The sequence below is a fragment of the Trachurus trachurus genome, assembly GCF_905171665.1.
Source record: "Trachurus trachurus genome assembly, chromosome: 9".
Classification (NCBI taxonomy): domain Eukaryota; kingdom Metazoa; phylum Chordata; class Actinopteri; order Carangiformes; family Carangidae; genus Trachurus; species Trachurus trachurus.
The window spans coordinates 243,580-268,278 of NC_139895.1; the positions used below are offsets into that span (position 1 = coordinate 243,580).

The following is a 24,699-nucleotide window of genomic DNA, read 5'->3' on the forward strand; positions in this document are numbered from 1 at the left end:
ACTGTCAGTTCCAGCTTACATCTGATCAGCTGATCCACGTCCTCCTTTAAAGTCAATGATCAAACTCTTTGACATGTTGCTCTTCAAAGACAGACAGCTGAGTTCAGGAGAGTCTGGTCTCTGCTGCTGGATCCTGAAACAACAACACAACTCATGTTAAATAGTTTAGATACATGTGTGGCAAGGTGAAGAGGGCCCGGGCGGGGATTGAACCCACACCTCCCGGGTAAGAGTCATGTGCGCTTGCCAGTCACCCAAAGGGACATCCCCTTGGCCAAGTAGCCAGGGCACATGATCAATTGGAGGCATAGTGACAGGACCACCACTGTCACACATGGAACATGAATACAGAAAAGTTTTGCAGTTTTATGCAACCTGGCTGAATATTTGTCAGCTTTCTGCAGACCCTGGATGACGATAACAGATAATGTGTAATTTGCATTTCAGTGCCCCAATCACTCCCACTATATGGCTATATTCATAAACTCTTGAATGGACCTAAATATTGTCCAAAGTGACACCAAAGTTACATGGGTGAGTAAATGACCTTATTTTATGCCAGAAATAAGGTCCAGGTTGTAAAAGACGTCACTTGTCCTTTAACATGTGGATGTTCAGGTAGGGACAATGTGTATCCGAGTTATAACTCTGATTTTATGGAGAATCATTGAAATTTGACTCCACAGGAAGAACGTTCAACAGAGACTCGAAAGCTTTGAAATGTAGTTTTGTCTTACATCTGATCAGCTGATCCACGTCCTCCTTTAAAGTTAATGCCTAAGCCCTTTGACATGTTGCTCTTTAAAGACAGACAGCTGGGTTCAGGAGAGTCTGGTCTCTGCTGCTGCATGCTGAAACAACAACACAACTGATAAATGTGCATGTTGGAGAAAAACTGATGAAAAATATCTTCAATCTTTTAATAAACACAACAACTGACTTTTAGAGAGAAAAGTCTGACAGTTTTAATTCTGACCTTTGACCTGTGGTCTGGCTCTTGGTTTTAGAGGGAGGGGCTCCCTCCTCTCTGTCCTCACACTGATCCATGCTGCTGAGCTCACATCCACATCAGCTCACACACACTTTGTAGCTTCACCTGCAGAGGAAACACACATCATTCATGTGCACAGCAGCTCACATGTCCATCATGTCTCCAGCTGCTCCTCCACTGATTGGCTCTTCTCCTCTGCTTCATATCAGTGTCAGCTGAATGCAGTCACACAGCAGTGAGGAAGAGGAAGCTGCCATCAGCTGCTGTACTTCTACTATCAGTCCACTAGATGGCGTCATGAAGCTGCAGATCTGAGTGGAGAGACTGGTGTTTTTGCTGCAGTTTATTTCTCCCACTGAACCCTAAATATTTAAAACATTACACAGTAGAAGAACTGTGACTCATGTTTCTACGTTGGACCGGACGGCTGCATTGTAGAGGGTAGGCACTAAGCAGCAGTAATGAGCTGCCTCATGGTTTTAGTATGATTATATTGCACAAGGTCACTGCTGTTTTGTTTTGTGCCCTGTTTTTGTCTAAAAGCATGTTGTGGCCAAAATAAAATACATTTCATTGCATTTTAAAAAAAGAGTTCCTATTAAACCATCCACGGAGAAAACATGAAAAAGAGTAAGGGGCTGTAGGTGTTCACACGTTAGGCACCTTAGCTACGTGAAGCACTTTGAATGCAAAGTTTGTCCCGGTGTAGGTAGTAAACTTATTTCACCTCACAGCTTCATTATCACAACATTCAGTCATTTCACTCACTGGAAATTCAGAGAGAGAACAAGACTCTTCACTTATTGTCTCTGTCAATCCATTCATCGTCTGCTCCATCAAATTTCAGGAAACAAAGTTCGTCTCAGTCTGAGGCCACGTCTTGTTTTGTCCACAGCAACAATCAAAGAGACAAAAACATTCAGTTTACAGTCAAAGAAAACAAGGAATTCTTCAGTGTTTGAGGCTAAAAACTGAACATTTCTGCTTGAAAAATGTAAAACTGTTGCAGCTCTAAAAAAATTCTTCAGAACAATATTGATGATTTGTGTCCAATAATCAATAACCCAGAGTGTTTGCTGTGTGTAATCACAGACATGAATGGTGGGGACACAAAGACAGTGTTTTTAATCTACAACCTGCAGCTGGAAAGTGACAGTAGCTTCACCTGTCAGGTACATGAGCTGCAGTACAAGCAGGAAGTAGCTCAACAAGGAAATACTCAAGGAAAGTACAAATACCTCACAACTGTACTGCACTAAATGTATTCAGTTACTGTGAAGAACCTGTTGCTGAACATTGATCAACACTGGAAAATCAATAATCAGTAAAGTCTCAGGAAAACCCTGATAACAACATAAGGTGTTTAGTATTGATCTGTGATAGGCAGTATTGGTATTGATTAGTGATAGGCAGTATTGATCGATGATCAATCAATCAATCAGGCTTTATTTGTATGGCACTTTTCATGCCCACGACAGCTCAAAGTGCTTTACATGATAAAAACAAGGAACACAGGGGACACATATTGGGAGACACAGCCTACTACATACGCATTCACACAAGAACTTTAAAACACTGGAAGTTATGGAGAAAACGCCATCTAACAGTCTGTAATTAGTGATAGGCAGTTACAGCCCATATTGATCAGCGATCAAACATTTTAACTTTTACCTTACCTTAACAGGTGAAAAAGAACTGCCACGAAAGACGCTGGCTCAAACGTGAAAGTCAACTTTGAACAGGCAGTGGGGGGAGGGGAGGAGATCACATGATCTGAGTGGAGAGACTGGTTCTCCCACTTTAAAATATTACACAGTAGAAGAACTGTGAAGTACAGACTCATTGTTCACTGCTGTTTTTTGTGCCCTGCTTTTGTCTGAAAGCATGTTGTGGGCAAAATCAAATCATTTTCATTGCATTAAAAAAAGTTCCTATTAAACCATCCACGGGGAAAACACGGAAAAGAGTGGAGGGACTGCAGGTGTTCACATACGAGGCAACTTAGCTGCGTGAAACACTTTGAATATGAATTTGAAAGTTTGTCTCGGTGTAGGTAGTAAATGGTTTTGGTTATTTATTCTTCTATTATTATTATTATTTATTTTTATTTCATGTAGCCTACTTTAACGTCTTTTTTTTTGTTATTCTGGCGTGGTGCGTCTCTTTCAACGCTTTGAAGTCGGATATCGGAGTTTTGGGACTTTCTAAATTCCGAGTCATCTCGAACGCAGCATGAGAACGCAACGTCATTGCGTCACATCCTCGTTCGGGGCTACGTGCCGTGCGTCGCTGTCTCTGCCCACCGCTGGTGACGTAGGGACGAGGACCAATAGATCCATGACGAGGGCGGGGGCTGCTATCTCCATCGGCTGACAAGCCGTTATGGTGCGTTCAGGGCAACCTGTAGTGTATTATACACCTTAACTTTCTTGCTTAAATATCCTGTATTGTCTTATGTTCTTCTTTGTGTGTGTGCTTTCTCTGAACTGAAGGAATGTGTGAACTGATGCTCTGCTTCATGGGTTCCATATCCTGCCTAGAAGCAATTTCGTCTGTTGGAAAGTTGATGATTGTTTTGTTTGGCCTAAAGGCTGAAACCTTAGGTCAAGGGCATCTTCTTCCGTTGACCTATGGTAGCCCAAAAGTTATCGATTTGGTCAAGAGGTTAAATGCCAGAAAGTAAATGATCCAGATCAAGGTAGTCTTTGTTGATTAGTTGCATTCCTTAGTTTGGAGAAGGTGGAGTGTTTGGAGTTAGAAACATATATAAGGTCAGAGCTTTGGGCCAGTAGGGAGAGATCTCATTTTTGACCAGAGATGCTCCAGGATTCGGCATTTTTGTACACTGATCTTCTTCTTGTTAATAAACTTCTTTTTTGAATACAAGCGAAGACGTGTCAGCGGTGATCCCTTCTTTTCATCAACTCATCAATATACCACAAACCCATAACTCGTGTTTTTCCGACCTGTGAAGTCGTACCAGTTCAATCTGGTACGAGTTCACGGGTCAGAAGTTACGAGTGGCCGTTATAGTGACTTTCACAGGTAAAACAGGTCGGAGAAACATGAGTGGGTTGCCTGGAACGCTACAAAGTCATAAGTCGTGACTTGAAGCTGTAAAAAAAAGCCTGCCTGGAACGCAGCATTAGCCAAAACGACCGGATCGCTTACTTCTGCTTTAAGATCGTGGGTTTGATTCCCATGTTGACAGAGATGGCAAAACCGGCAGTAGCCCCGTGGGCCTTTCAAAATTTCCCCAGAGGAAATTTTCTAGTTTCTGATTGCTCTCCTGAAACATTTAAAATACACAAATACATAAACATTAGCACAGAGTCGTGTCCACATCCAGCTGCTGTTTATTCACTTACAGATTAAAACCTCCACTGACATTAGGGTATGTAACATAGAGCTGAAACTCTACTGACCTTATGGGATGTATCATAGAGCTGAACCTCTCAGCGCTAATGGTAAACCAAAACCTACAGACTGCTCCTTTAAAGGGACAACAAGGAGTTTCTCCATCGGCAGAACGAAAAATTCTGCGACAATAAAAAAGTCTCATGTTAATGTGGATGAATCTACGTTACCACTTGTTAATGGTCCATTTTAGATAAATATATTGTTTTGTCTCTATCCTTATTTTGTTATTATTAGTGGTGGTGGAAATGCTGGGCGAGCCGACAAGCGTTTCTTTACTTTCGGTTTCGTGGCGAGTCATGAGAATAACGCCGCCGAATCTCCGTTTATGGTGGGAACTACGACGGTATGTGATCGTCTTCCAACCTCTGACTTTAATTCTTGATGAATGAAAACATGAGTCTGTCTTGCGCCGGTCAAAGAATTTCACGGCGCGGAGGCTCATAAATGTAGGTAGTAAACTTATTTCAGCTCACAGCTTCATTATCACAACATTCAGTCATTTCACTCACTGGAAATTCAGAGAGAGAACAAGACTCTTCACTTATTGTCTCTGTCAATCCATTCATCGTCTGCTCCATCAAATTTCAGGAAACAAAGTTCGTCTCAGTCTGAGGCCACGTCTTGTTTTGTCCACAGCAACAATCAAAGAGACAAAAACATTCAGTTTACAGTCAAAGAAAACAAGGAATTCTTCAGTGTTTGAGGCTAAAAACTGAACATTTCTGCTTGAAAAATGTAAAACTGTTGCAGCTCTAAAAACATTCTTCAGAACAATATTGATGATTTGTGTCCAATAATCAATAACCCAGAGTGTTTGCTGTGTGTAATCACAGACATGAATGGTGGGGACACAAAGACAGTGTTTTTAATCTACAACCTGCAGCTGGAAAGTGACCAGTAGCTTCACCTGTCAGGTACATGAGCTGCAGTACAAGCAGGAAGTAGCTCAACAAGGAAATACTCAAGGAAAGTACAAATACCTCACAACTGTACTGCACTAAATGTACTCAGTTACTGTGAAGAACCTGTTGCTGAACATTGATCAACACTGGAAAATCAATCATCAGTAAAGTCTCAGGAAAACCCTGATAACAACATAAGGTGTTCAGTATTGATCTGTGATAGGCAGTATTGGTATTGATTAGTGATACGCAGTATTGATCGATGATCAATCAATCAATCAATCAATCAGGCTTTATTTGTATGGCACTTTTCATGCCCACGACAGCTCAAAGTGCTTTACATGATAAAAACAAGGAACACAGGGGACACATATTGGGAGACACAGCCTACTACATACGCATTCACACAAGAACTTTAAAACACTGGAAGTTATGGAGAAAACGCCATCTAACAGTCTGTAATTAGTGATAGGCAGTTACAGCCCATATTGATCAGCGATCAAACACTTTAACTTTTACCTTACCTTAACAGGTGAAAAAGAACTGCCACGAAAGACACTGGCTCAAAAGTGAAAGTCAACTTTGAACAGGCAGTGGGGGGAGGGGAGGAGGTCACATGATCTGAGTGGAGAGACTGGTTCTCCCACTTTAAAATATTACACAGTAGAAGAACTGTGAAGTACAGACTCATTGTTCACTGCTGTTTTTTGTGCCCTGCTTTTGTCTGAAAGCATGTTGTGGGCAAAATCAAATCATTTTCATTGCATTAAAAAAAGTTCCTATTAAACCATCCACGGGGAAAACACGGAAAAGAGTGGAGGGACTGCAGGTGTTCACATACGAGGCAACTTAGCTGCGTGAAACACTTTGAATATGAATTTGAAAGTTTGTCTCGGTGTAGGTAGTAAATGGTTTTGGTTATTTATTCTTTTATTATTATTATTATTTATTTTTATTTCATGTAGCCTACTTTAACGTCTTTTTTTTTGTTATTCTGGCGTGGTGCGTCTCTTTCAACGCTTTGAAGTCGGATATCGGAGTTTTGGGACTTTCTGAATTCCGAGTCATCTCGAACGCAGCATGAGAACGCGACGTCATTGCGTCACATCCTTGTTCGGGGCTACGTGCCGTGCGTCGCTGTCTCCGCCCACCGCGGGTGATTATTGTAGCTGTGTCCCAATCAAGGGGCTGCATCCTTTTTTTTTTTTTTTAAAAAACCATCATCAATTTCTTGTAACCATGCATCAGTCATTTCGGTTAATGCTGTGGCTGTTGAGTGTCCCTTTTTGTATGCGTGCTGAAATACAGTATTCAAGTTGTTACTAGAGAAATATATTTGGATCTGTTCATATATGATTTTTTCCATGATTTTGCTTAATGTGGGCAACAGACTTATCGGCCTACTATTTTTACCTGAAAATGGCTCATTACTTTTTTTAGGCAAAGGAATAATCTTAGCTGTCTTCCAAATTGATGGAAAAATTGATTTTTCTAAACTCAAGTTTATAATATAAGAGATTGGTAAGGCAATGAGATCTGCTACTGGCTTCAGTAACTGCATTTCCATGTTGTCAATACCGGCAGATTTTTCTTTGCCTGTTCTTAGTAGCTTTCCTACTGTCGCAGCACTGACCTTTTCAAAATGAAATTTGCATGATTTGTCAGCCATTATTCTATCTCTTATGAGTCTATATGAGAAATCATCAAAATCATATCTATGGTCCATATCATTATTTAATTTCTGTATTTTGTTGCTAAAAAAGGAACCTAAATAATTTGCTATGTCTATTGGCTTCGTGAGGAAGTTTCCCTCAGCCTCCAGCCAAGCTGGTGTGGATTGACCTCCTCTTCCCATTAATTCGTTAAGCACACTCCATACTTTCTTGCTGTCAAATTTAGCATTTTTAATTCTATCTTGGTAATATTTATGTTTTTTCTTTTTATTCAACTTTGTTACTAAATTTCTTAATTTACGATACCTGCACCATTGTAACTCGTCTCCTGATTGAGTCGCTTCTACCTTAGTTTTATCTCTTTGCTTCATATGTTCTCTCAATTCCTGGTCCAGCCAAGGAGCTCTAGCATTTCTCACAGTTAGTTTTTTTACAGGAGCATGTTTGTCAACAGTTGGCATTAGTAACTTATTAAATGTATCCAAGGCTAAATCTGGATCTGCTGCACATAGGACTGCTGACCAATCAATATTTATTACATCATCACAATAATTTTCTACATGAAAGTGCTTAAATATTCTTTTAAAAATTATTTTCTGACCTGCTTTTGGAACTTTGGTCTTTCTTCCAATTGCTGTTAGGTTGTGGTCGCTGCAGCCTACTGGAATAGACACTGCTTTTGAGCATAGATGAGCAACATTTGTAAATATTAAATCGATACAAGTTGATGATTTAGCTCCATCCTCTCTGCAGCATATTCTTGTTGGTTTTGTTACAACTTGTGATAGATTACAAGTATCTGCCATAGACGACAGCCTAATTCTGAGATTATCACACTTTGAAAACCAATCAATATTTAAATCTCCCAGAAAGAAAAGTTCATGGTTGGCATCACATATTCGGTCTAACATTTCACATATTCGATCCAAGTACGCTGTTGTGGCATTGGGTGGTCTGTAACAACAGCCAATTAACACTGGCTTCAAATAAGGCAGTTGGAATTGCAGCCACATAGTCTCAATCTCTGTACATTTTAAATCTTCCCTCCTTGTTACTGGTATCTGATTCTGACAATACATGGCTACTCCTCCTCCTTTTTTTACACCCCTATCCAGCCTGTATATATCATAACCCTCTATTTTTAATAAAGAGCTATCAATTGTTTCGTCTAAGTGTGTTTCTGTGATTGCCAATATATGTAATTTAAGTTCAGTAAGAATATCTGCAACATCTTGAATTTTATTCCGTAAACTGCAAATATTTAGGTGAGCAATTCTTAATCCTTTCTTTGGTAAAGTAAAATTACTGTACATCAACCATTTACTTTAGTAATTTCTCTTCTCTACACAGGATACAAAGTTTCTTTGTCTGCAGAGCTTCGGACTTAACAAAGACAGACATACACAAAGACATACACTACCCATACTCACACACATCCCCACACATCCACTCACTACCAGCACTCGTCTGTACTGTACACGCCTGCTCCTGCTTATTTCATCCTTTCTCTATTTACTAATAACTTATGCCTTCTGAGAAAACGTTAACCTGACATAGTAAAATTGATCATTTTGGACTTAAATTCATCAGCCATGTCCCATCCAGAAAAGGAGAAAACAACCCCAAAAATAACAATCATCATCATCATCATCATCATTAGAAAACATGAGAATATCGAATAAATTAGAGATACAAAAATAATTCTTCAAAAATCCATTCGTTGAAAAACATAAGAAACAGGATACAAAAGTAGGCTAATTGATTTGTCCATTTTCATTAATCCATTCATTTTCCATACCTCTGTTGCAATTCAAGGTCTCTACCCCAGGTGCTTCACTCAGACTTATTTTGTTGCAGTCCTGATTTAATCACAGCTTCCCAGTAGGCTTCAGCCTCCAAACGATAACTAAAAATCTAGATCATCCTCATCTTCAACATTAGAATACATAAAAATATCTAATTGAATCAAAAAAATCGAAAATAAAAATAAAATAAAACAAAATTCGTTAGAAATACCAAAAATAATTCTTCGAAAATGTTCCATTCGTTGAAAAACTACAAAAATCAAAAGCAGATCTCCTTGAATTAAATCAAGACACAAAAGTAAAAAAATAAAGTAAAAGTAAAAATGAAATAAAAATAAAAAATAAAATAAAACAAAATCCATAGGAATACAAAAATAGTTCTTCAAAAAATAATGCTTCAAAAAAATGCACCCCTCCCCCCCCCCAAAAGAAAAAAAGTAGGCTAATTGATTTGTCCATTTTTAATAGTCCATTCATTTTCCATACCTCTGTTGCAGTTCAAGGTGATTTTCTCTGCCCCAGGTGCTTCAGTCTGACTTCTTTTGTTGCAGTCCGGGTTTAATCACAGCTTCCCAGTAGGCTTCAGCCTCCAAACAATCCGTGAATCTCTTTGTTTGTTCCTTGAAAGTTATGATTAGTGTGGCCGGATTAATGATACCATTTCTCACACCCGCACTTCTCATTTTCTCTCTCAGTTCCCGAAATTGCTCCCTCCGTTTTGCCATCTCTGTCGTTAAGTAAATAGATTTCATTTAGTTGAATTTGTTCTGAGATCAAGTCAGACCGATCCCTTTCTGACATATCAGCAGGGCTCTTCTGTGATAATAAAATTATTTTAGAGACTACTTTCTCTTCCTCTAGTCTTTGATTTTTGGGGAAAGTACTACCATAGTTTCTTAAATATTGAGCTGCTTTAAATTGCAAAAGTTCCCAGTTGCTACCATAAACATCTTCAGCACTTGCCTTATTCCAAAATTCTGCTATTATCCTCTTTATGCCTAATTTAACAGTCTGGTGTTTTAAAAGAGAACTGTTTAGCTTCCAGTAAGCATTTCTATATATCTTTATGGAGGCAGAGTGCAATGGTATAAAAATGGAGACTGCATTATGATCAGTTAGTGGTGTTGTAATAATGTTAGCTGATATTTTAACAATGTTCAGATTATTAGAAACTAACCAAAAATCTAGACGCGATTTCCTGGTGGCACTTCTGTTACTCCATGTAAAGGTACTGGTGTTATGATGATGATATCTCCACACATCGATTAAATTACATTTTTGCATGAAGACTTTCAGGTTTTCATTGACTGCAGTAGAGTTACGTTGAGGCCAGCAGTCCAGGTTGTGATCAAGTATAATGTTAAAGTCTCCCCCTACTACAATACCTGAGATAGGAAAGTTATTAGAAGCATTTTGAATATGGTTTTCTAATGTATCCAACAGTATGTCATTATCATTGTGTGAATTATAGCCATATATGTTAACAGTTAACAATATGAATTTTTCAATGTCTACCACTTGGAGAAGGGTAGTGACACTCCTTTCCCCTGCATTCGCAGGATGCACCGCTACCATCCTTCGCGGCCTCCCGTATCCCAAGATGCTTTGCTGCACCGTTGTTGTTATTAGCAACCTAGCCGCTAGCTATCGAACGGAGCAGCTCTGTGCTGTAGCCACGGTAACGCGGCTCTGCGGCTCGGAGGTGTGGCTGCCCGCTGCTGAGCTCTGCTCTGGCTGCACAGGTGAGGAGCGGAGGCAAAGCATCTTGTGTGTGACAACTTTTAATAAGAAAGCTATGAAAACACGTTACTCTGCTCTTTATTCTCTATTCACTTAATAGCCTGAAGCCCCCCCCCCCCCCGGCTGCTGTTCAATGGTTTGTTTATTAGTATATTAATGATAACTGCCCTTGTATTGATTCTACTTCTTTAAAAAAAAAAAAAGTTTGGGGCGGAGGAGCAGTAGAGCCGTTGTTTACGTTCGGATCAGGAAATGCTCTGAAGGCTAGACCGTCACATTTACCGACGGTTGATGCGGTCGGAGGAGGAGACCGCGTAGGCTGGGTCCTCCGAAGGCTGCAGCCCCTGAATTGACCTTTCGCAAAAGCCCCGCCCCCCTTAGTTACCGTTGCTAGCCCGACAAGCTTCTCAACGCTGCCCGAGTGTCAACAGTGTTTTTATATTGAGCGTCTTGAGGCATCAGAGTCTCAGAGCCATATGAGCGCTATATTTATGAATATTAATAATCACTAAACATTCTGACACCACTACAAAATTGCGTGGTCACAATGTAAACATAATGATGATCAAAATACGGCTTTTATCGATTCATAAATTGCATCATGTGGCGCATCTGCAAGAGAATACGGGTAACAGGACGTGGTGTTTGTGTCGCGGACCGAGACCAGAGCTTCTTCTTTTCTTTTTTTCTCCCCACCGATAGGATTCAATCTGTGGAAGTACACTATAGTAGGCTACAGTGTTTCCTCATACCTACAGCTCCTTCTATTTTTTTAAATTGTCGCAAATACACCGCTGCATGTCTTCCGTTCATTCATCTCCTCATAGCGCTGTTTGTTATTGACATTTACACACACAGAGCGAGAGAGAGAGAAGTGCATGCTGCAGCAGTGCTTGGTGAAAGTGAAAGTTGTAAGGTCCGATCGCCCCCCCCCCCCCCCCCCCCCCCCCCCCCCCTTAAAAAAAAAAATGTAATAGTGAGTGATTTGGGATACAGCCCTAGTCCTGCTAGCTTACCTTGGAGCAGATGGAGGCTATGCTATGTAGCCTATGCTTGTTTATTTTCATGACATTTAGCTGGGAGTGGGAGAAGGGTCCGGCTGCGGGGTGGGGGGGGGGGGGCTTCCACACGGTTTGACTCATTGTAGGACCCACAACCCAAGTCAGCTGCAATAAATGACCCTACAACATTTGCTGAGTCATTGAACACTTTTTATTCCCGTTTCGACACCATGGACTGTTCAGAGGAGTGTGAAGCGCTGCTGGAGACCCTCCCCCTCTCGGAGCCAGTGCATCAAGCTCCTTTTAGGGTGGAGGATGTACGTCGGCAGCTGGGCCGATGTAAACCTGGCAAGGCCCCAGGGCCAGACGGTATCCAGGGGCGGGTGCTGAAGGAGTGTGCCACGGAGCTCGCCCCCATCATGCACTCCCTCTTCTCGGAGTCCTACAGGACGGCCACAGTACCTACCCTGTGGAAAACATCCATCATCATCCCAGTGCCCAAGAAACCCCGCCCCTCAGAGCCCAACCACTACCGTCCAGTTGCACTAACCTCAATTCCGATGAAATGCCTGGAGAAACTGGTTCTTGACATCATCCTCCCATCTGTTGAACAACACTTGGATCCATACCAGTTTGCATACAAAGTGAGGAGGGGAACAGAGGATGCTGTGGCATGCCTCCTTCATTCACTCCTCCAACACCTTGAAACCCCCGGTAATTTCGCCAGACTTCTCTTCATCGACTTCAGCTCCGCCTTCAACACCGTCCAGCGCCACCTGATGATCAGGAAACTCCATCACCTGAACATCCCATCACTCCTCATCCACTGGGTTCACAGTTTTCTCAGCAACAGACCACAATCCACCAGAGTGGGCAGCGTGACATCATCATACGCCATCACCAACACCGGTTCCCCACAGGGCTGTGTGCTGAGCCCATTCCTGTTTACCCTCTACACTAACGACTGCATCAGCCCCTCACCCACAAACACATATCTCAAATACTCAGATGACACTGTCGTAGTTGGACTTTTAGACACTTCACTCACAGAATACCAGAACTCCATTTCTCACCTCACACAGTGGTGCTCTGACAACCATCTGCACCTCAATGTGTCCAAAACCAAAGAACTGGTCATCACCTCCCCCAGCACAAGCAAGTCAACCCCCCTCCCCACCCACAACCCCATCAGCATCAACGGAGAAGCCGTAGAGGTGGTAGATACTTTCAGATACCTGGGACTCATTATAGACAATAAACTCACCTTTGACTCACACATCCACGACATCCATAAACGCAGCCAACAAAGACTCTCTGCCATCAGAAAACTGAGAGCCCTCTCAGTGGCCCCCCACCTCCTACTGCTACTGTACAAGAGCATAATTCAGCCCATCCTCCTCTACTGCTCCTCCTGTTTCTTCAACATGTTGTCATCCCCCAACACAAAAAGACTGACACAAATCACTCACAGAGCTGCCAAAATCATTGGCCTCCCCACCCCCATCCTCTCTGACCTCAACACCATAGCCATAACACGCAGAGCACTCACCATCACCCAGGACCCCAGTCACCCCCTAAACCTGTACTTTGTGCTGCTTCCATCTGGCCGCCGGTACAGGTCCCTGACCTGGAAGAGGGTCAAGTTCAGCCGAAGCTTCGTCCCCTCTGCTATAACAGAACTAAATAGATTGCGTCGCTAAATGTGTGTTCCTGTTTAATGTGTATGGGTGGGTGATGTAATGTATGTATTTATGTATCTTGAGGTTGTGTGTGGCGTACGGGGGTGAAAACAAGTTTCCTTGCAAAGGACAAATAAAGCTGAATCTGAATCTGAATCTCTCCTGTTGTGTTTTCAGTCTTGGGAGGGGAAAGAACACGACTCCCCCAGCCAAACTCTTCAGGTAACTACTGTCCGACAATACACTTTGCTTGTCGGAGGTCCGCAGCTTGTCGGACCTTGTTTACATAGTAACGGTTGCTATGATGTCTGATTGGACAATGACCGTTCGGGGGCGGGGTTTTGCGAAAGGTCAATTGGGACACAGCTAACACACCGTCACCACAGCAACAACAGCAGCAGCAACTGTCTGTCAAAGTTCCCCCAGAAACACTCAACTCTTTAGTTCATTCCGCTTTTCTGACGTGTGTGACGTAGCCGACCGCTTTAATGCTGCGTTCAAGACAACTCGGAACTGGAAATCTTTCCCGACCTCCTACTTGAAAACCATAGCGATGCCGCGTTCCTAGGCAACTCTATTGAGTGGAATACGTCAACGCGGCCGCCATCTTGGTCAGGGGGAAGCCGTGTCTACTTCCTGCATCAGAGGTCTATCAACCATTAACATCACCACAACTCACTGAATATTCAACCGATTTTCAAGCCGTTTGGTTTATTATACAACAACAACAAAAAATTGAATTTTTTTTATAATTTTTTTTTAATGTATTAAACATACTCAGACACACACCCACATGCATAAATACACTGAAATTTATTCTACAGGGTCTGACTGGTCTGACTGGTCTGACTGCTGCTCAGACGTTTATATGTCTATGGTCAGAACCCTTGACCAAGATGGCCGCCGTGTTGACGTGTTAGCAGAAGGCGCCATCTCGTCAGTATCTATGCTTGAAAACGTGAAATTGAACGCCACGCCACCTCATGTCGGAGCTTCATCCAACCATTCGGGAAAAGTCGGAGGGAAAAAAAATCTGGTCGTTTTCTCCGAGAATCAGTCGTCTTCTTTACAAATATAAACAGTTGGAGATATTTTGGACATTAGAGAATCATCACAACAAGAAAAAAAGTGTTTGTTTCTGTGGCGGGGAGAGCTAGGCGCTCTGCGATCGGATTGTAATGTCTTTCCAGGATGTTCCACAGTTCGGCTATCTGAGGTGAGTGACATGCAAAAACACAAAGTTTCTACTGTTTATAACCTATTGTACACACTGAATATGAGTTCAGTGTCTTTTAAGGATTCCAGTCATTTGCCATAGAGATTTGATTGTTTTTTGAGTGTTTGTTGTGGTTGAAAGAATTGCCCCCATGGGTTAGCATTGTTGCTAACGTTATCCCTAGCGCCAGGTAGCCATGGTAACTCCAGTTTGCCTGCATCAATTGTAGTCGCGTTTTTTGCTCCCCCCAACACTGGGTGACCATCAGGAAAACGATTTAGGGGTCAAAAATGGCTGGCATTCTCCTTTAAGTCAGTTTTGTTAATACATTTGGATGATAGATAGCCCAGGTACAGTGTTGGCAGTTAATTAAAGGTTGAATATGTAGAATATTTATTAAAAGCTATATTTAAAAAAAAACAATACATGGGGCGTTTTGAGGGGTACAGAATGAAAGTATTGCTTTTCCATAAAAACATTTTTTTTAGTCTGAATTAATATTTTTAATTTTTTTGACGGGCTCGACAATGACTTTCTGTCAATGTTGTGTTTCCATTCGTACCTGCCTGTAGCCGACATGTGGCTCAGTTCTCCGCTGTTTTCCTGCCTCCTCCCGGTCGTATGCGTTTGTTTCCAACCAATAATAATATAATTATGATAATAAAGTATTCTCTACTCTACTCTAACCAAGCCTTTTTAATAATCAATGGGTGGATCAATGGATTATCATGTTAGGATGGGTGTATTTGTGTAGTCTTATCTGTCCTAAACACGTTACTTGAGGAGAGCAGTGACACCGAGGCTCTGAGCAGCAGCAGAGAGCCTCCACTGTCCCTGTAACACGCTACAAGTCATTTATTCTGCTGTTAATGACGGTAAAAATAAAACAGAAGGTAAATATCCTGCATAGTTCTCCTCCTGTCCCTAGCAACGGCCCGTTTTACCTAGCAACGGTCTGGCAATCGACTGCTGGAATTCTTTTTCTGTTGTTGTTCTGGTAATTCTACATAGTCAACCTAGTCAGTTTTCATTTCACCGCATCTATGACTCGTCCAACGGTGCTAACAGACCAGAGGGAGCTGATATCACCATTCGGTAATTTATTTTTTTTCCTGAATGTGTCTAAATCTTATTGAACTTTTTGTAGCTATATTCCACAAGAGCACTGGTTACTCCCCTGTGTGCCCTCCTGTGTGTTTTGACCGAAGAACATGAGACCGTCAACGACCAAGTTAGTATTAGAGTTAATGTGAAAAAACGATTCTCTTTGCTGAAGCGGCTAGCTGCCCGTTAGCTCCGTGTTAGCCATGCTAACGTAGCTCGTCTCAGACATTTACCGGACTGGGATCAAACTAATACAGTTTAACATCTAATGACCACAGTTTCATGTTAGCAGAACTGGTTTGTGAACTGGGTGATGATGTGTTAAAGGGATAGTTCAACATTTTGGCAAATTCTCCTATTGCCGTATTCCCTATAGTCATAGCAGTAGGTTCATCACCTTTAATTATCGGTGCATGTTGTTTTGAGATCGGCGGGGCAGAGACGTGAGCTGCCCAGTGAACACAATGGAGGTGGACGAGTTGTGACCTGCACATTCACCACGCTCTGAAATAATCATGTACAATGATGTAACATTACGACACATGAAACAAATACTTGGAACTACTTGTGCTTTTGAAATCACTCGGCCCAGCAGCCAAAACGACTCGTACCTGCTGTCACCTGCTATAGTCAGACTTAAATAAGGCCAAATAAAAAACATGGTCTTCAACATGAGTTCATGTTTATTTTATATTTTATTGTGTCAGCTTGAAACCATACAACCATGTGTCGTCGAACAGGAATGTGCACGGCCAATCAAATCCCAAACAATCCATGAACCAATCAATGATCACTAATAAACGAAAATGAAGTCATGAGTGTTAATTGGCTCCAGTTTCCAAGAAACAGCAGTTAGGTAATAATTATAGAAATATATAATAAAAAACAATCAGTCTCAAAGTCAAGATAAATTTAAATCTACAAACTTCATGAACTCAGCGTCATGGTAACAGAAAAAATCATTGTCTGGTAGGATTAGTAGCTGATGGTTTTTGTGCTGCTCTACATCAGCAGGAAATGTCCATCACATATAAAACTGATTCAAATTATTTTATTTGATTCAGTGAAAACACAAAGAAAAATAAATCACATGTAATTCATTCTATTCAGTGTCTCTACAACATGATGTGTGTTTCCAGTTGTGTTTCTTGTTGTGTGTGTTTAGCTGTGAGCAGCTCACAAACAGCCTGTAAAGTTGAACATGAACAGTGAATGTGTTTAAAATGTGTTTTTCTCCTCAGTGACGCTGGCGGCTCAGAGACTTTTAGCTTGGTGATATTAGGCCTCGTCCTTCATCAGCAGCTGAGTAAAAGTCACCGTGGTTTTTGTCCTGTAATAATCGACGCTTCCATCTTTAAAGGAAGAGGAAGAAGTTTACAAGAATCACTGAGAAGAGTTTAAATAAATCTACTGATTTAATCCATGAATGTGAAAATGTGAGTGAGAGACAGAGACAGAGACAGACATGTAGAGACTGAACTGTCTGTTCAACAGTGAGAAGGTTTCTGTGACAGGAGGAGACTCTGCTTCACTCAACACAGACTCAACCAGGAACCAGACCTGGACCAGTCCAGTCTAAACCCAGGATACAGAGGTTGAGTGAAGGTGGTGTTGAAGGTGTAGAGGCGGATCAGTGAGTCAGAGGAGACTCTGTAGAAGGACAGAGAGCCAGCAGGACAGTCCACATACACTGCCACTCTGTAAGAGACAGAGGAGGAGGAGGAGGAGGAGCAGGAGGAGGAGGAGGAGGAGGAGGAGGAGGAGGAGGAGGAGGAGGAGGAGGAGGAGGAGGAGGAGGAGGTGATAGGTGTCTCTATGTTATTGTGCCAGACTCTGTAACCATCATCAGAGCAGTTCAGACTCCAGGACTGATCGTTCCTTCCAAACACACAGTCTCTACTGTTTCCTTTCCTTCTGATTCCTCTGTAACTCACTGATATATAAACGTTTCCTCTCCACTCGACCTCCCAGTAGCAGCGACCAGTCAGACCAGTTGAACACAGCAGCTGATCCCAGTAGTCAAATCTGTCTGGATGATCAGGATATGACTGACGCTCCTCCACATGTGTTGCCTTCCTGTTGTTGTCAGACAGTTTGATGTTTGTGTGCACTGTGTTTGTGTCGATTGTGAGTGGACAGGAATCTGATGGAGAGAACAAGACACAGCTGCAGTTATTGATCATGTGATCAGTTATTGACAGTTTGATGAAGACTCATGAGGTCAGTGATGTGACAGTGTGAAGATGGTTGAATGTGCTGCTCAAAGTAAAAACAGACTTACACTTCCTCAGACCGAATTGGGCTCCAGCAGGCTGCACCCTGAAAGGAGGAGGGGGGTCAGAGCAGCACCTTCTCTGTCAGCATGCACACATGGACATTACATGGCTCTCACACACACACTGTTTTATCACTGTGTTCACATGGAGGCTGGTATGTCTGGATGAACACTGAGCACAGAGAAGAAGGAGCTGGAGTCTTTATCTAGTGATGATACAGAGCAGGAGGAGACCAGGAGGAAACACTTCATCATGTCTTTTCTCCATGTCATGTCACTGCAGTGTGAGACACACACTTTCACTCTCTGACTCTCAAGCTGCACAAACACACGTCACAGCAAAGAAGATGAAGACACAACAGGTGGAGCTGACCAGCCCAGGTATCCCACAATGCACCAGGAAAGGCACAGGTGAAGACACGTTTGTTAGAGCTCAGTGAAACAGAGAGTTTAGTGAGAAACACTGAGTGTGAACACAACTTGTGTTTGTCTGAAGAAAACTCCCCAGGAAGCTGAAGAATGAGGCTGTGAGCAGGTTTCCACAGGAGCCACAGCCAAGGGCGTCACTTTACTTTGAAAAGTGGTGGGGACAATGACCATATGCAACCCCCCCCCCCTTGGAAGCCTGGACCGTGGACCCGATGGGGCTGGACTCACGGGCATTTTGTTTTGTTTTTTTAATTCTCCGCCGGACGGTTATAGAGAGGAAAAACACAGAATATACAATATATGTCCAAAAGACTTTGTCCCGTCGTCACGACGTGAGTGAGGATCGGATGGTGGCTCAGGTTTAGTGATGAGGAAACTGTCACTGTCAGCAGCTGCTCCAAACAGACACGTTACAAACTTTATTGTGAAGGGACAAATTACATGTTGATTTCGTTAACAGTGACTTTGCACCCGAACAGGGGCGGGGTTATGGGATGGCTACTTGGGCTCAAGCCCCGGATGTTTTACAGTAGGGGCAAAAAAAATCTCAACGCAGTTTATGTCAGTCTCCCTCCGCTGACCGCACCAGTCTGAAGTGCAGCCTCATGGACGTCGGAACTGTTTATTGAGGGGTGGGGGGTGGGGGGTGGGGGGGGGGGGGGACGCACACTTAGCAGTGATTATGTGATCTGAAGTTACTTTATAATAGCATACCGCATCATTACATCAAATAATGGCCGGTATTCAATCATTCCATAAACAAAAAAAAGGCCGGCCCTAAATACAAGAAAAACAAACAAACAAACAAAAAAAACTAATGTGTGGACGTCTGTGAAGACTGACGGGAGTGAAGCTGCCTCGTCCTCTGCTTCAGAGAGGGACAGCTTTCCACTGTCAGACCTGGGTCTCTGCTCTGTGTCCGGAGCATGGATATATTATAGATTCATGGACTGAAGACGGACCGCAGCGCACGCTGTAAAAATGCGACTTGAATGGGATTGAAGCGATACAGCGTAACGGAGACAGAGACCCAGGTCCGACAGCGCAGCGAGGAGAAAAGTGGTTGGTCGCTATGTGTAAAAATAAAAGGAGGGATTTAGAAATAAAGGCTTCCCTCAGATAAAAGCCTGCCTCCCATAAAGGCCGTTGGTCATAGCCTACGTCACACTGAGCTGTCAGATGCAGCCTGACTCCACTATGACAGATGCCAGGCTGCTGTATGGAGCCAGGCTGCTGTATGGAGCCAGGCTGCTGCATGGAGCCAGGCTGCTGCATGGAGCCAGGCTGCTGTATGGAGCCAGGCTGCTGCATGGAGCCAGGCTGCTGCATGGAGCCAGGCTGCTGCATGGAGCCAGGCTGCTGCGTATCACATAGATCTATGCATTATATGAGATACAGTAGTACTCACAAAAAGTTAGGGATGTTTGGCTTTTGGGTTAAATTTCAGAATGCACCTAAAATGCACTATAACCTTTACAGGTGAACTTAATTTAACCTTCTCTAAACTTTTGAATGCACATGTCCAATTGTTCAGTGTTTCAGTCCTTATTGAATAACATGCTGTTCTCTAACAAGGTGATTAACTACAGTACAAAAATCACAAGCACCTTCTGATTTAGTGATTCAGTTGTAATGTTCTGGTTCAATGGCAATTTGTATCTTCTTCTCTCTCCCTCTCCTCTCCACAGTGTTACCATGGTGACATCATGAGACCAAGACAACACAAAGTTATTGAGACATTGAGATTTTTGTTGGGCTATCGCCACCACTGTTGTTAGCTTTTGTTTGAGATAAAGAAATGACCATTGCATCCTTCTACTTAAAAGGCCTCATGATAGAATATCACTGTAGCATGAACTTTTTATAGGGATATTCTTATCAAATATCCCTTACTTTTTGTGAGTTGTAAATGTAAGTCAGACAAATTGAGTTTAAATTCAGATTCTTTCCTTTTTTTTAAAGCGCAATGCTGTGGGTAGGGAGGCTGATGTCAATCAGGATTACATGCACTAATTTTTATTTGAGTAGCTTATGATCATGTTTTATATTTTATTCTTTTTATGATGTAACACCTGTTTGTGGACCCTTCAGGACAATGCTTTTGTCTACCTAACGTTGATATGTTGAAATTTCCAGTAGGCCTATCACAGTCAAAGACAACAAAAAAGGCAGATCTTTGTCTTTCCTTCCTCTGGGCTAGGCCTCGGATCTCCCATGAACCTAGATCCGCCCCTGCACCCAAACATATTAAGCATATATCGGATGCTGTCTCATCCGGTAGACTACAATCCGCTGTCGTGCTTCAGTTCGGCGTCTGTTCTATTTTTCACGCGAGCCGCGAGCGCCATATGTCAAGCTGGATAGAACAGCTCGTACCAGACAGGAAGTCGGGCACAGAAAAGGCGAGAGAATCCGGTCAATTTTCAAAATAAAATGATGATTACCGGTAATGAAGTTGTTGCTTCTCCGTCTATAAAAATTTGTCAGTTGCGTCTGCACACGAGACACACACACACATCCATACATACAGAGCTAGAGACCAGTGTTGGGCAAGCTACTTGGAAAATGTAGTGAGCTAAGCTACAAGTTACTCTACATGAAATGAAGCTTCACTACACTAAAGCTACCCACCAGAGAAATGTAGCAAGCTACGCTACAATAAAATGACAAAAGTAGCTTAGCTACATCAAAGCTATTTTTTTTTTTTACATCAAACCAACTTAATTCCAAGTAGGGGTGCACCGAATGGCATTTTTTTGGCCGAAGCCGAATACCGAATAAAATCAAAACGCTTGGCCGAATAACCGAATAATACCAAATACCGAAAGTGGTTTTAAAGTTGTTGTTTTTTTATTTTTTTTAATAGGGCCTACTGGATAAATAAAATATTTTTTTAGACTTAATTTTCAAAGAATTATTGACTATTCTGACAGTTTTTGAATATGCCAGTTGCCGTTGCTCATCAAAAAAGCACAAGAAGTTAAATAAAGTTTTTCATTTATATCGTCCCATTGTGAGTGAAAGATCTATGCAAGTACATTCCAAAAAAACCCAAGTGTCTTTTAAAACAGTGGTTCCTAACCTTTCTTGGTCAGATTTTTTTTTAATTCATCAATTAGGCTACTAGACATTTCAGGCGACCTCATTTGAATAATCAGGCGACCTCATGTGGGGTCCCGACCCCAAGGTTGGGAAACACTGTTTTAAAAGCTGTCGGCCACGGACGGAGTGGGCGACATGCTGGGACGAGGAGCTTTCGTTTTAACTGCTGCAGCCGTCTCTCCCTCTCGTACTCAGCATGCTGTTCAGGGTATTTGGTTTGATTAATTAAAAGGTGCGTTCCTACAGGAACGGTCCCCTCACTCAGCCTCTCAGTGGCCGTGTCTCCGCTGCAGACAGGACGCACCGGGCTCTTGGAGCGACGTGCAACGGTGCGCGCGGTCGCTGAGCGATAAAGTTGTCCAGCTCATAGTCCAGCTACGGCTCTGATTCACGAACTTAACTATCCCTCCTCCTCTGTCACCTGCTGCGTGCCGCGCCGCTGCAGCAGACGGGCATCAACAGATACGTACATGACATCACATGGAAGCGGTGCATTTAAGGTCTAGAAATGCCTGGGGAAATGTAGCTTCTGTGGACGCTACCGCGCTACTGATCAATAAAATAGCTTAACTACTGAAAAGCTATTTGATGTAGAAAACAGCGACGCTACGACCACGCTACTGAGAAATGTAGTTAAGTTACTAACGCCGCTACTTGTAACGACGCTACTGCCCAACACTGCTAGAGACAGACCTGTGTGTGTGTGGAAAACTGAGTACAGACGAGTGGAGTTGATGTTTTACCGGCGCAGAGAGAGCATGAAGCACGCTCCCTTTGCTACCTGCCTCCTTGTGGTGGGGACAAAATTGTTCCTGAAAAAAGGGGTGGGGACATGTCCCCAGCGTTCCCAGCGTAAATGACGCCTATGGCCACAGCAGCAGTGAGTGGATGAAGGAGCTCTAATAGAAACCATCTGATCACAGTGACAGGACGGATCAGGATCTCATGATCAATGACTCTGTTCTTCTCTGCTCTTCACACAGATCAGCTGCAACACACTGACTCACTGTGATCAGTCACATCATGTGGAATAAAGCAGCCGTCCTCAGGACCAGTCCTGAGCTCCATCAAACCTGTCCACACATTTTGACTGGACTTGAAGTCAGAGTCCAGAGGAAGCAGAGAAACTGTAGAGCAGAGAGAAGCAGGCTCAGCTCAGAGCACATGGACTCAGACAGAAAGTGAAGCTCCAGCTGCTGGAGACTTTCATGAAGGAGCCACTTTGTGGCTTCATCTGATCTGGAGTCAGCACACACACAGTCTGAAAACTGCTGTTTGATCACACACACATTCAGCCACAAACACTGATGATTACACTGTTCACTACACTCACTTTCTTCTGATTGACAGCTCCAGGCCTCTGGACAGTGAGGACATCTGGATGTCACACTGTGATTGACTGTCTCCTCAACACAACAACACATCTCATCAGGACAAGACCAGGATCTCAGAGAGACTGAGCTGATTATTGATCATCAATATCTGACCGACAGAGAGGGTTGGAGACTCTGGAAAAACGGTTCTATCTGGCCACATTTTAGTCAAAAGTCCCAGCCCCTTTCCTCAGACTTCTCTCTGAAGCCACGCCTTCACCTTTACGTGGACCTGGGTGAAGACTGTGATCACGCACGCGAGAGAGTGAGATGGCAGCTTGATTGGGCATAGGCAGAACCAGACATGAAGGCATCTGATCCGTTTTTCCTTCTCGGAGCGAAAAGCATGTATTGGTCAGAGTTTTGTCTATCCTGCAGCTGCCACAGAGGTCCGATTGTTTTTGTTCCTTTTTCTGAATAGATAATGTATTGACTACTCTCAGGATGGAAGGACCATTTCACCCAGTATAACAAAAAGTGTTTCTGAACATGATTACCAACCATAACTTTAAACCAGCAGCAGCTGAAATGTTTCCTCATCAACTCTGAAATAAAGTCTGATCCAAACATCTTGAGAGACTCAGAGCACAGCTGCCAACATCTGGTTTCATCATTGAGATCTCTTCTACTGAATATGAAACAGTGAGTCATGATGAGACACTGAAGTCATCAGGAGGAGAAACTCCTGATCCCAGAAGTTCATCACTGTGACTGATGAAAGCTGCACAGCTCATGTTTGAAACACTCTGAGATTTTGTCTTCAGTATAAACTGTGTTGGGACGAGTCAGACTGAGACAGGACGTCAGTGGAGTGGGCGGAGCTTCAATGTGGCCTACACCACCTCTGGATATGGTCTGAGTGATCAGATCTGATGTTATCAATGCATCAATCACCTGAGACAGATGTTAATACCAGGTGTGACCAGGTGTGAACGGGGCCATAGAAAATGTTCCAGCTCCTCCTCCCCTATCAGACAGTGTGTGTGGCTGCAGCAGCCTCTCCATACCTGAGAGAGTCCAGTCTCCAGCCTGGATCCTCCAGTCCAGCAGACAGCAGCTTCTCTCCTGAGGCTCCTGGATGGTTGTAGCTCAGGTCCAGCTCTCTCAGATGGGAGGGGTTGGAGCTCAGAGCTGAGGCCAGAGAAGCACAGCCTTCCTCTGTGACCAGACATCCTGACAGACTGAACACACACAACAACACACAGGAACTCTCTGTCAACACCTGCTGCTGTGTTCAAGTGGCATCAGATAAACAGCTGGATGGATCCTCACCTGAGAGTCTCCAGTCTACAGTGTGGACTCTCCAGTCCACCAGACAGCAGCTTCACTCCTGAGTCCTGCAGGTTGTTGTTACTCAGGTCCAGGTGTCTCAGACTAGAGGACTGGGAGCTGAGGACTGAGGACAGAGCTTCACAGCTTCTCTCTGAGAGGTCACAGCCACTCAGTCTGAAGAGATGATCATGAGGAATTAAAGAAGAGAGGGATTTATTTTCTGTCCTGTTGAAAAGACAGTGTGTGAAAATGTTTTTATACAATGATGCATAAATCCAACTATCTCTACTCTTACAAAGCTTTGTTGGAGGCTTTGACCACTGGCAGCAGCCTCAGAAGAACCTCCTCTGAAGCAGAGTATTTCTTCAGGTCAAACTCGTCCAGATCTTCTTCTGATGACAGTAAGATGAAGACCAGAGCCGACCATTGAGCAGGAGACAGTTCATCTGTGGAGAGACGTCCTGATCTCAGGGACTGTTGGATGTCTTCCACTAGAGAACGGTCATTGAGTTCATTCAGACAGTGGAACAGGTTGATGCTTTTCTCTGCAGAGGGAGTCTCTTCAATCTTCTGTTTGATGTACTGGACTGTTTTCTGATTGGACCGTGAGTCACTTCTTGTCTTTGTCATCAGACCTCGTAGGAGATTCTGATTGGTCTCCAGTGAAAGACCCAGGAGGAAGCGGAGGAACAAGTCCAGGTGTCCATTTGGACTCTG

General features: G+C 43.1%; 1 protein-coding gene and 1 long non-coding RNA gene across 2 annotated transcripts in view; both read right to left on the bottom strand.

The window, feature by feature from the left end:
* LOC310991316 (uncharacterized protein) overlaps positions 1-24,699 on the bottom strand; it is a 126,176-nt gene that overhangs the window by 7,795 nt on the left and 93,682 nt on the right. Inside the window, exon 12 of the mRNA XM_083978972.1 lies at positions 23,983-24,156. Within this exon, the coding sequence (XP_083835098.1) occupies positions 23,983-24,156 (174 nt within the window). The remainder of the gene's footprint in view (positions 1-23,982; positions 24,157-24,699) is intronic.
* LOC310991396 lies at positions 757-2,702 on the bottom strand. Its single transcript, XR_014595620.1, has 4 exons — positions 2,668-2,702; positions 1,760-1,870; positions 977-1,096; positions 757-851 (listed from the first exon to the last, which is right to left on the bottom strand). It is a non-coding gene; the product is annotated as an uncharacterized lncRNA (long non-coding RNA).